Here is a 12,759-nt window from a genome sequence, read left to right as displayed (position 1 = left end):
GCCTCACTCAGCAATATTCAAGCTGTATGACAGCATTCTATAAATAATCGAGTCTGGGTCAGACAATCCAGTGATCGATATCATAAGCATCAATCCATCCAACAGGGATACGATGACATGCATCAACTATGTCAGCGAGCCTGACCACCAGATCTTACGACAAGCACAATCGCTACTAATGACAAGCATGGGGCGCTGAAGACCTATTCTAACCCAGATCTTCACGGGTCTCTTCTTGAATGACCTCGTACATAACAAATGTTTTCAAACAGTGCCAATCTTCCTATCTTAAGACATTACACTACACCCTTTAACCACGATCTAGATTATGTTTGAGTTATGCTCAAATATACATGTCATTTCCTTGTAAAACGTGAAGCGATTATGTAAAAATAAGACACCCTTCAGATTGTAAGTGGTCAGAGGATCTGTTTGAAGGGGAAGACCAGATAGATAGGGGAAGAAGATCCTTGGACCCCAGTAAGCAGCAGGGTGCAAGCCCGCCTCCTGGCAAACACATAACATCAAATTTCAACAATGTATTTTCTCACAAAACAATTCCACCATTACATCTCATCAACCTCCTGTTAGCAGCTTGCAATGGAATGTCTCGGGAGGGAGGGGGGGGGGGGGGGACATCAACTTATCAGCCAATCTCGGGCATCCTTTACCTCTTCCCATGAAATCTAACATTTCTGAAACTGAAAACTCTCACTGCACAATGATTTCATTCACTGAACTGTTGTCCATTATCAATTATCACGATGTTACTTAGAAAAGGTAGATAACTGTGTTTACTCTGAATGGCTTTCTGTCATATTACATATAAGAAAACTTTAAGGATGCACTTTTATCAAAATGAGGGTTCTTAATTCTTCAAGCAGACCATTACAAAAACAATTTTATACAAACACACTTCAAATTGGGCTTTGGACTTCACGATTAAACTTTGAAACAATAATCACATTTCTAATAAAAGAGTTTTTCTTATCAGCTAATACATTAGAAGAACAGGTATTGTGGTTTTTTTAATGAAATCTACATGAAATCCTGATATAATACATGCAATTTATAGCATGTCTGAAGTACCATTATTTGTTTGTGTCTTGGTAAATTTATATTTATTTCCTAAATTCCATATTCCTAACAGATCTTACATTCTCCTTCCATATCCTGCACTTAGTATCCTTAATATCCAAATCATTACTCCTATGATCAGCTATGGACAAGTGAGTGAGTGAGTGAGTTGGGTTTAACGCCGCTTATAACAGTATTCCAGTTACATCTCAGCATGTCAGCTTAATGTGGGAGGAAAGCCCGAAGTGATGCAGGTCTCAGACATTTACCACTTCGGTGAAACCCACGAGCATGGGTATGGTGCTGACAAACCTAGAAACATAATCAGGGCGAATCAGAATTCGAACCCACAATCATAGGTTTCTGGCATGCCCAAGGGACGTGCCTTAGACGACTTGGCCACCCGTGCCCCCTTATGGACAAGTAGTTGCACTGGTCGAAAACAGTCAAGCTCTTCTTACCTGGTATAGTGACCATGCTCACTGACATGCAATCGGCCCAGGCATTGCCATCCTTGGGCAGCATGGAAGCAATTCAAACGCTCAGGTTGTAAGAGGGTACATAAATCTTTTACTGTAAGTGAATTTTAGGCGCATGAATGTTTTGATAAACCCAGCACACCACAACCTGATTCCATTCTCAATTGTTTCTGGATGCTTATGGGTGTCCCCCTCGTCTCGATGACACAACAAGTGGTGGAAGACAGATTTTCATATATATTTCAGGCCAATGCATTTCAGACTTGCCATGCCTTGCTGCGAATAAACAGCTGAGGTAAAATGTCCTCACGTTGAAGATTGTTACTTACATAGTGACGTGCATGCATGCTTGTAATAGTCCAGACTTTTGACTCTTTTATAATGCTAGCCCATTGACATACCATGCCTCAGTTTAAAATTGATACTATTTCGTTTATCCCCTTTCTTCTGAGTACCAGGTAGGGTAACAAACAAGTACCATCTCTTAATGACTTTTCGTATGACTCATTCAAGGGATCGAACCAACTGATACCAATTGATTTAAAACTCACTTTGATTGGTATTGCAACTCTTGTCAGGTGTATACTGGTGTATGTCTAAGGTGCCGCGATTCGCTGTGCAGAGTTTGTGGGTTTGAATCCCAATACACCCGGATTTTGTTTCCAGGTTTGTCAGCACCATACCCGTACTCGTGGATTTCACCGATGTGGTAACCGTCTGAGACCTGCATCACTTCGGGTTTTCCTCCTACATTAAGCTGACATGCCACGATATACCCAACTCACTCACTCACTCATTCTTATCTGTTCTTTTACATGTCTATCAACATTGTTAAAGATGTTACTTATACTTTGTCATTTCTAATGGAGAAGGCATACTTAGTAAACCTGTGCCCAATTCATGTCACTTTGTTGACACTACGTTTTTAACCAAACCAAGGATCATTGTGAATCTGGGATTCAAACTCATGCCAGCTGGTTCTTGCACACAAGAGACACACCTCTAAATCAACTAAATACACCACGAGAACTTGGCCATTCATTACCCAATTAAGATATCTCACAGACTGCATGTCAAGTTTGAAAGTACTATGATTTAGATGTTACATTTAATTCAAACATGTATTGTGGCCTTATAATTTAGGGACCTGTTCTACAGACCTATCTCAGTACAATGACTGTCATGACGCTTATGCATAGACCTTCGTTTGTCACAGAGCAAAGATGGTTTGGTGGAGTGTGTAAGTGAGTTGGGTTTTACACCGCTTTTTATGGGGACAGCAGAAATAAGCAACAAGCTCCACACATTCAACCTTCAACCTGAACACTGAACTAGGCTACTCCACTGTCCCTTGTGGAATGGGATCTGATCTAAAGCAAAACAGCTATCAGAAAAGAAGCTTAACGAGACAAACCACAACATTTTCCACATCAACAACAGAGAAACCACTTTCACTTATAAGTGAGTGAGTGAGTATGGTTTTACACCGCTTTTAGCAATATTCCAGCAATATCACGGCAGGGGACACCAGAAATGAGCTTCAAACCTTTCACTTTTTATGAGGGAGGACAGTGTTTCAAACTGTAGAGGGAACGTGTATGAGCCTCTCTGCAATATCACTGACATATGAGTGAGTGAGTGAGTGAGTGAGTGAAATTTAACGTCAAATCGGCAATATTTCAGCCATATCGTGACGACATATGAGTGAGTGAGATGGGTTTGTACTTTCCCAGACAAGGTGGTGTAACAATGCTATTGCCCCATTTTGTATTGACACCAAGAACAGTGAAAACAGAAACTCCTTATTCCCTCTCAAGAAGGATTTCATTAGCATTGAAAGCTCTCCTGTCTTACATTCAGATTAACCAGCACCAACAAACCTGTTTCAGACACATTATGATTACCCTTTTGATATTACTGAAGAAATTACAACCACATTCAACATGGTGCAAGTAGGTACACCCACTCCTTCCTACCACAGAGCTAGAACACAGCATGCCATATGGAGCTAGTTATCACAGCTAGGCAGTCATGATCCAAATCCTTTTTGAACTTCAAATATGAATCAGATAACAAAGTATTTATCGTAACCCATCTGTAAATCAGGAAATTTACTTTCACAAATCAGAGAAAAAACAAATTAAAACCATTTGTGTCAAACTTGAAGTATTGTTACCAAGCACCTGTGATATACAACAAGCATCCTAAGTTCCACGGTTCGTGGTCTAATTTTTTTTCTGAAGTCCTGCTTTGTGGAATCCAGAGATGTCAACTTGTAGTTTGAGGTGAGGTGAAATGGGGTTTAACGTCGCGTCCAAGATTATTGCACTTATATAGCGACGTGCATGTACGTGTGTGTGTTTGTGTAACACAAGGCTGCTTGTACTAGTCTGGACTGATGCCGATTTATAGTGCTAGTTCACTGAGATACCATGCCGCAGTTTAACATGAATATCCCACTCAGACACAGTATACTGACTCCGAGCCGACCAGTCCTTGTTTCAGCCCCTTAAAGCCGAGCGCCAGACAGGGTAACAACAAGTACCATCTTTTAACATCTTTTGGTATGACGCGGCTGCGGATTGAACCCCGGACCTTCTGCTCTCCGGGCGGATGCTCTACCACTAGACCACGGAGGCAGTCCCTTGAAGTTTGAAGAAAAGCTTGTCAGACATGTTTTCGGAAAACATTTGAACTGTAGAGGAACAGACCACTCTCAAACATTTCAAGCTTTTATTTAACCTTATCCCCATGTTATATTTCGGGTATTATGACAATTCCAGTTGTCAAAAACGCACCATTAAGGAACTGCCTAGATTGAAATTCACAACAAGCCAGTGAACAAGAAAATGCGTAGTGAGTGAGTGACTGAGTTGGGTTTAACGCCACTTTAAACATTATATCAGTTATACCACGGCGTGTCAGCTCAATGTGGGAGGAAATCCCGAAGTGATGCAGGGCTCAGACTTTTACCACTTCGGTGAAACCCATGAGCACAGGTATGGATAGAAACATAATCGGGGTGCACCAGGATTGGAACCCACAAACATAGGTTTCTGGTGTGCCCAAGGGATGCAAATCTGCACAGCGAATCGCAGTGACTTAGACGACTGGGCCACCCGTGCCCCCTAATTGGACAAGTGCCCAAAGACACTGATGGATATCACTGCCAATATTAAGCATGACACAAGGTGTTATAGGTTATAACTCCTTTCTTTTTGCTTGACACAAATTGCTGAGGATCATTCAAAACATGTTTATAGATCCTAATCTACATATTAAATACTCGTGTTTCATGACAAACCATGAAAGAGTCAGAATTTAACGTTTGATGTTTCAAATTTATTTTGACAACTATAATGTAAAAACTTTTGCCCAAATGCATCTGGTTCAAGATTTCCTGTGGCGCTGAAATAAAACTCAGAAGAAATGAGAAAATTTGTTCTACTTAAGACAGTTATACCTCTAAGTTCATTAACACACAGGTTATATTTCCTTTGAAAGTTGAGCTACATTAAAAAGTTTGTGGTTTGGCTCATAAATTGCAAAAATCATGAAAAGAAACTGAATTTAAAGATTTTGCCATACGCCAGATTCACACACAGAGATATATCTTTGATAAATGACTACAGCTTCCTGGTTAAAGATTTGATATTTTGCTCTTTAGAAGGGGGTGGTGAGGTCAGGTTGGGTCGGGTCTCGTTTCCTTAGTGTTCCACCTACAATCGTGGTGTTGCAGAGCATCTTCTCCAGTAGTACTTCAGTATCTCTCCACTGATCCTCCTCTACATCTGTAAGTGTAGCGGTACACACTCCCCTCATCTGGAACTTATTCCGGTCAGTCATGTTTATAGTTTACTTGGCACATATACAAACACCAGTATCTCAGGGAGTAAATATGCCATATTACGAGCTCCTCATTACACCAAACCAACAGAATTAGTTGTGAAAGGTGTAAACTAAGCTCACATACCTCTGCCAGGAATTTCAGACCCTTTGCCAGGGCTCCAGTTGGTAACCAAAGCGCCCACTTACTAAAATTTGGCTAATCAAACAATCATTGTGAATGCAATGCCTTTCTTTCCAACTGATATGAACACACACAAAACTGGAATACCACATTTGACTGAATTAATGACAATGATGACTCATCTTTTAACCTAATTTCTATTACTAAAAGACTCCCAACTTCTCGCAACTAAAAACGGGGGAGGGGGGTGTGCTCCCCAGAAACACTCATGATGAAGATGATGCCTGCTTCTAAAAAAACTTATACTCATCATCAGAAAATATCTTCATATCTTCTCCACTTTTTGCACCAAATACAATGACCACAAAGACAATATGTGTATACAACAAAAACACAATGCCAATAATAAAAGAAACTTGTTAAAAAAACAGGAATAAATATGATAATACAACCAACTCCAAGTCCATACTTATTATTAGACCCGTGAAGATTCTGGGTTAGAATAGGTCTTCAGCAACCCATTCTTGCCGTAAAAGGTGACTATGCATGTCGTAAGAGGCGACTAACAGGATCGGGTGGTCAGGCTCGCTGACTTGGTTGATGCATGTCATCGATCCAACTTGCGTGACCATGGTGACTCGATGCTCATGATGTCAGTCACTTCATTGTCTGGTCCAGATTCGATTATTTACAGACTGCCGTCATATAGCTGGAATATTGCTGAGTGCGGCGTTAAACAACAGACAGACAAACAGACAGACAAACAAACAAACAAACAAAAACTTATTATTATGCACTATAACATTAATGGTATCTGTAAGCACCTCATTACTAGAACTGAGAATTACTTAATGTCTGGGGCACTTATTGGGTCTTCTACAGTAATTGCTTCCCAGGCGGGTTGTGAGATGGTTGGTTACAGTTGTTGATGAAGACCATTCATGTATGTTTGTATTAGTATCAGCTTTCTGATACTTTCTGGTAGGGTCATTACAGCTACACCTTGTCCCGGCCATTATGGAGCCAGATACAGGCAACAGGTGCTTCTTGTTACTTCCTTTCTTACAACAACCCCTCTGAAGCCTGTGTTTTCCAGACACACTTTAACTGGGAAACAGCACAATGCCCAGATGCCAACCTTAGATCTTTGAAATTAGGAGTAATCTATGCCTGTTGGATGTAACTTTCAGAATTTTCACAAAATAAAAAGTGAATGAGCAACAAACACACATCTTTAAGTTCCATCACTGACCATGATTCTAAATAAGTGGATTATAACTGTTTGGCAAAGATTTTCATGAAGAAAACTTTCAAAATGAATCATCATCCCTGGAGAGAAATAATGATGAAAAACCAGCTTTTCTTTCTGTACCCAAATTTGTGTGTAATAGCTTAGAAAAAAATCACTATTTCATCAAAAATAGTCTGTTTGCATTCTAAGATTGAGCTGTGCTTTAAGGATAATTCCTAAACACTTTCACTGATACATGTAGAATGTTCTTCCTGTGCGTTGTACACATGTCCCTGTTGTTTGTGACCATGAAAACAAATAAACTTTCTACTCTTGACCACAAACATCATCAACCTTAGAAAGGAAATGTTTACATTTAGGAGGCTGACCACAGGGTCCCCACACCTCATACAAACATTTTACAACAAACTGCAGGAACATTCCTGTCATGAAATCTAAACTCATCCCCTTCAAGGTCTTGGAACACAGGACACATTTGGAGACTCAGGAGAGTAGTAGTAGTGAGTGAGTGAGTGAATCAGTTGGGTTTTAATACTGCTTTGAACAGTATTCCAAGTAGATCACAGTGTGTTGGCTTAATGCGGGAGGAAAGCATGATCTCAGATGTTTACAAGCACGAGTATGATGCTGACAAACCTAGAAACATAATTGGGGCAAACCAGGATTCAAACCATAAGTTTCTGGAGTGCCCAGAGGACATAACACGTTTCACAACTGAGCCACCTGTGCTCCTCTAGGAGAGTTGAAAGGAGGGTTGGTCATGGTGTCAAAGAAGTTGCAGGTACACTATTCTACAGTAAAAACTGATAGATCGCAGCCAAGTCTCTTGCCTGTTTATATACGATGTAAAGAAATCTGCATACGAATACATCCTAACTATAAGCGACCAGATCAATACTTCACTGAATTAATGATAATTTAAAATCATATGATACAATAAAAATAGTTTATGTCGCAACTTGTTTCCTTGTTGCCCTTTTTAAATGATCTATACTCTCTGCTGACAAGTCTCTGGTTTGTCTGGTCCAGACTCGATTACTATTTATAGGCAAAAGCTTCACTCATTCACTCACCACCCTCCTCGTGCCCCTCTCTGGCTCCCCATTTCGTAACACACTGACAAGCCTCCCATCATTCAGGTTCTCCTACCACAGTCATCCTCAGCATCTTAACTACCCAGCTGAAAACAATACGCTTATTGTTCTATTTCCGTGTCTGATCTCTGTAAGAGGAAAAGTAAACTTAAACTTGAACTGAGGAGGCAGAAAAAAATGTCTTTTTGTTCTGATATAAACGATTCATTGACAAGCTTGAAAGCAGGGCATCCCCACATGATGCTGGAAACAGAAGGTGTGAGTGGGAATAATAGCAGCTTTTGTGTGAAACCTGACTATGATGTGTTCACCAGAATGACAGAATTAGATGAAGGATATAGACAAATAAATAAACATCTTATAGATCTGTCTTATGAGTAGACAGATCCCCATTCAGAGAAAACAATCAGCAATTCGTGCCACATCTTTACAACAGTTGTTGCAAGATAAGACTGGAGTCCCAAGCAGCTAAAATGTACTTTGGAAAGGTAAATAATGAAATAAGTGCCTTTTAATGGGAGATAAATAACTCCTTTTGAGAGAAAGCAACTTATGTTCTATGATAATTGTCAGTCAAAGACGTCATTTAGTGTCTACTTTGGATTGAAGATTCTTGACTCATAAAGATTGTAGCAACATGGCAAACAGATGTTAGACTTCTAATTTCACTGAGAGAAAACAAACCCACTAAATTGCAAGATACTTGGATGTCATCTCCAAGAACTATATATCATTAATAAGATACAAAAAATAATTTTAGAGCAAATCCTTCTCTAAATACTATTGGCAATAAGTGCAATCCAAGAAAATATTTTCATTAACTGTGAGTGAGAATTGTTTTAGGCCATAATAATTAATAGAATTTCATCCCCGTCTGGCTCACTATCAAACATTCTACATTATTTTATTATCCTCTAGGTCCTATGAAGAAACTCCATTGACAGTTGATGTTCACAGATCCCTTGAACAGTTTATTTAAAAAAATATAACCAAACATAAAATGGCTCACATCTCACATTCTGAACAATTTGGATCAAAATGTTTCAGTACCAACATAAAGCCATCAAAATAACTTTCCAGATTCAAAAAGAACTTTAATACCCCAAATGTAACTTACTAGACCCCACACAGTAATTTCATGGTTTGTTAAAACACTTGTCAAACAATCTGAAACAGCAGGCTTTCAAACAGTCACCCCATGGTGCCCCTCGATCCTGTTGGTTCAACTAATTGTAAAATTCTGCGTGTAAGGATTGTGCAAGGATTGAGTGAGATCAGCACAATCAAGTAGACAGGTGACTTAGTACATCCTGCAGTGGAATACCACTTTATCATGTGTCTTGCCAAGCCACAGATAACAGAGCATAACGGGGGCGTCGACACCAGGGTGAGCCTCACCCAGCATTACCGTGTGTAAACCTAGTGCACATCTTCCTGCAATAAGAACATTATTCCTAACTCTTTGATAAGACCCCAAAACTAACCTTTAATGTCTAAACCCCATCAGTGATAATATACTGGACAAAAGCGGGGAATGAACATGATAGGAATATTTTTGTAGTGAAGACTGTGCATACAATTTCATATTTCACAAAAATATTTCATGATCCCCAACTATTTTTGTTCAGCATATAACACAAACTTGCCCAAATCTCTGAATGTATCAGGAAACCCAAGCACCACAACCCAGCATGCTAAGTTATTTTTTTCCCATGAAGTTAGAATTCACTTAAATGCTGATAAAAAAGACTAATTTGTAAAAACACTACAGATGGAGCCTCAAGGGAACAAAGTGTTTATAGACTGATAATTTGCTGGCTGTTGTCATGTTGGATGTAAGCATGACACAAATTCATCCCACACCTTACAACTGCAGATTATTCTACACAGTGTGTGCACTGACAGCCATTTCAAGAAAGATAGCATTGCCACTTGAGTGTAGATAGATGCAGAAGAGTCAAGATTCAAGATCAAATCTAATGACATTGGGGTAATAAAATACACTGCTCTGTTGGAGACAAGAATTTCAGATAAGACTTCACATAAATTGAACATTACCTGCGTCATATTTTGTTATATATCTTGTGCGTAATATTTTTTCAATTTTGTATTCAAATGTGTTAACCAAGATGAATGTACTAATATATTTTCAAAAGACAAATGAGAAAATTTATAACATCCGTTTCCCCCCCTCAAATATTTCTTTTGAAATAGTACAATATATATCATTAATTGTTATGTTACAGCAGAGATTTCTAATAAATATGAAAAGGATTTTGACACTTTTATTTATTTACATATCACATTATGAAATCTTTCTTTGCCCAATACAGTTTAGCTGGTGGATTCATTCCTGAATATGAAAGAGTCTGGACATTCTTAACATTCACAAGTTAAGTGTGGCAGTGAACATGATTTGCATAGTGTGAAAAGACATGCATCTCCATTAAAGTCAGTCCAGATAACTTGTTAGTAACATTTATATTGCATTACTGTATATGTAAACTGAGAGGAACAATTCAGCTTAGAATGTAATAAAAACATTTGCTCCAATGAATATAAAGATATAAGATTTCCTGCTCCCTGCCATTCAACACTTACGATGAGAGTCTAGACATGTATACTTGCCACATTAACAATGGGCTAAACCTCTTGCACAGAAACCTAAGCTTTTCTACTTGAAAAAAAATAACAAAGATGAATGTGATTTTACCCACATTGTTTCAAGTGTCGCCACAAAAGGGAGAGAATTTTATGGTCGCGACAGTGTCTTCTGTGAGATAAATGACACCTCTGAGGTCTCCACACATAGGATGTCTAAGACCTTCTTTCCACAACCAATTACACTATGTGAAGCAGCTCACTTACAGAGCAGCAGAGCTATGCCAGGAGAAACATGAGCTGCTGACTCCTCTAGGAATGGAAACTTAACATGTAAAATCTGTTAAACTGACAAAACTATTTCAATTACCACCAAACCTTCTTGCCACTGAGGTCCTGAACAAATAGGGGACTAAATTTGTATGCTATGGCCGTGTTCAATATAGTGATCGAAGTGCTATGACTATCGTAAGCAAGTTAAAATACATGAGTCACGACAGTCATAATGCTAAATTATACTCATTATGGAATGTTACTCACTTAAATAGAATGTTATTAATGATGAAACTCATTTTATTCAAACTTCCAAGACACTCATATAGAAACTCATATGATTCAAACTTCCAATATTTATCTTGGACAAATTGTTCAAAAGAAGATTTGACTATTCAAAGAAAAAATAATAAAATAAGGAAGTCTTGTACCAAAATTTATAACCCCATAAAATTAAAATAATTTTCTTGAGCCATGTTATGTCTGCTATAAAAATATTGTATCATCTGTCATATATGAGTACCCTCAATCCACAATTAATCATTAACATAGCAATGAATGATACTTAGCTTGACAACAAACATAAGACAATCAATTGCCTATTTTACAATTTGTCATCTATTGCTTCAGGGCAAATGTGAATGGGATGTGAGACTACCTTTTTTTTAATTTTACATCACTACATGACAACCTCTGTGCATGACTTTCTAGCACTTATATATCACGTTATGAATGGAACATCCATCTACACGACACATTGACTTGGCTGAAATACACAGAAATTATTATGCTTTTCATCTATTTGCTTAAAAAGTTGCACACTGACATATGGAAATAATGATGTTTTCTAACAGAGTAGGTTTTTGTCCATGTCAGGTAAAATCATCACAATTAAGAAGACTTCTCAATGAAAATGTTAAAATGACTAGTCCTTGCTCCATACGTCTCCATAGCTAATGCATATTTGAAGAAAAGTGTGTCTGGTGCTAAAGAACAAATGAACACCCAAACTAGCACAGCTTCAACAAAGAAACTTATCTCAGAAAAGGTTACACACTTATACAAAGATCAGTACACTGTCTTCAGACATCCTTATTTGCCACAAAGGTAATACAGAAATCAAAATGTTTAATTGAATAGTCAGTTATTATAACATTGTAGATAAAAATAGGAACTTCCTGTCATAAAAATTGCATGAAAGTGTTATCTGACATTAACTAATTCCTTTAATAACAAATTGGAACTGACATTAAAAGTTCTCAAATATAATAATCATCCTAAACAAATAATTATATTCACTTAATCCACAATTGCAAATACATTATCATAGAGAACAGGCAAACAATTTCATAAACAAATGCATCCAGAGTTCAATGAACAAGAAGTACATCTAAATATATATGGCATGTCACTAGCCCAGTCAAGAGAAGTCTAGAGACGTTGCTAAAGCTGCAGAAAGATGAATGCTGTACAAGAAGTATTGACAAATGGTGCAGAGCGTCAACTACATCATGCTAGAGAACTTCAGAAGAAGAAAATGTTCAACATGATCAGTGCAATTCATTATTTGAATGAGAGAAATATCATGCAGAAGAACTGTATCAATGTAACTCTCAATATTGAACAGAACATCATGCAAAAGGTTTTAATTGCGCAACGGTAGATAGTGCATTCTGGGGGACCACTGTTACTGTTTCTAAGCATCCCTACACAACACACTAAGTGAGGTAATTAACCAATCAGCTACCTCCTCGACATTCGTCTCCTGTACATATTTCACTCTCTAAACCGTTTTCTTTGCAATATGCACCACCATTGCCTGGGGTTGGGTTATCACATTTTCTTCGTCTGTGGCGCAAGCAATCGTGTGTACATTCTGACCAGGATGCCCACGCACTCCACTGACCGTCAACTAAAAAACAGCCCAGTTTGGTCAATAAAACATTTCATGATTATCATATAAACACATAGGACAAGCTGAAAAAAATGTAAGCATGGTGTTGCTTTCATATG

At 38.3% G+C, this 12,759-nt stretch overlaps 1 protein-coding gene across 5 annotated transcripts in view; it reads right to left on the bottom strand.

Moving 5' to 3' along the window:
• Positions 1 to 12,759, bottom strand: part of LOC124110984 (collagen alpha-1(I) chain-like) — a 109,547-nt gene that overhangs the window by 52,177 nt on the left and 44,611 nt on the right. For 4 of the 5 annotated variants that reach the window (XM_046470506.2, XM_046470509.2, XM_046470507.2 and 1 more), the window contains exon 3: positions 12,494 to 12,658. The exons of the other annotated variant lie outside the window; for it this stretch is intronic. In XM_046470506.2, coding sequence (XP_046326462.2) covers positions 12,494 to 12,658 — 165 coding nt within the window. The remainder of the gene's footprint in view (positions 1 to 12,493; positions 12,659 to 12,759) is intronic. 5 annotated transcript variants of the gene reach the window in all.

The sequence above is a fragment of the Haliotis rufescens genome, unplaced genomic scaffold (assembly GCF_023055435.1).
Source record: "Haliotis rufescens isolate VD_foot unplaced genomic scaffold, xgHalRufe1.0.p SCAF_4, whole genome shotgun sequence".
In the NCBI taxonomy this organism is placed as follows: domain Eukaryota; kingdom Metazoa; phylum Mollusca; class Gastropoda; order Lepetellida; family Haliotidae; genus Haliotis; species Haliotis rufescens.
This window is presented reverse-complemented; position numbering and strand designations above follow the sequence as displayed.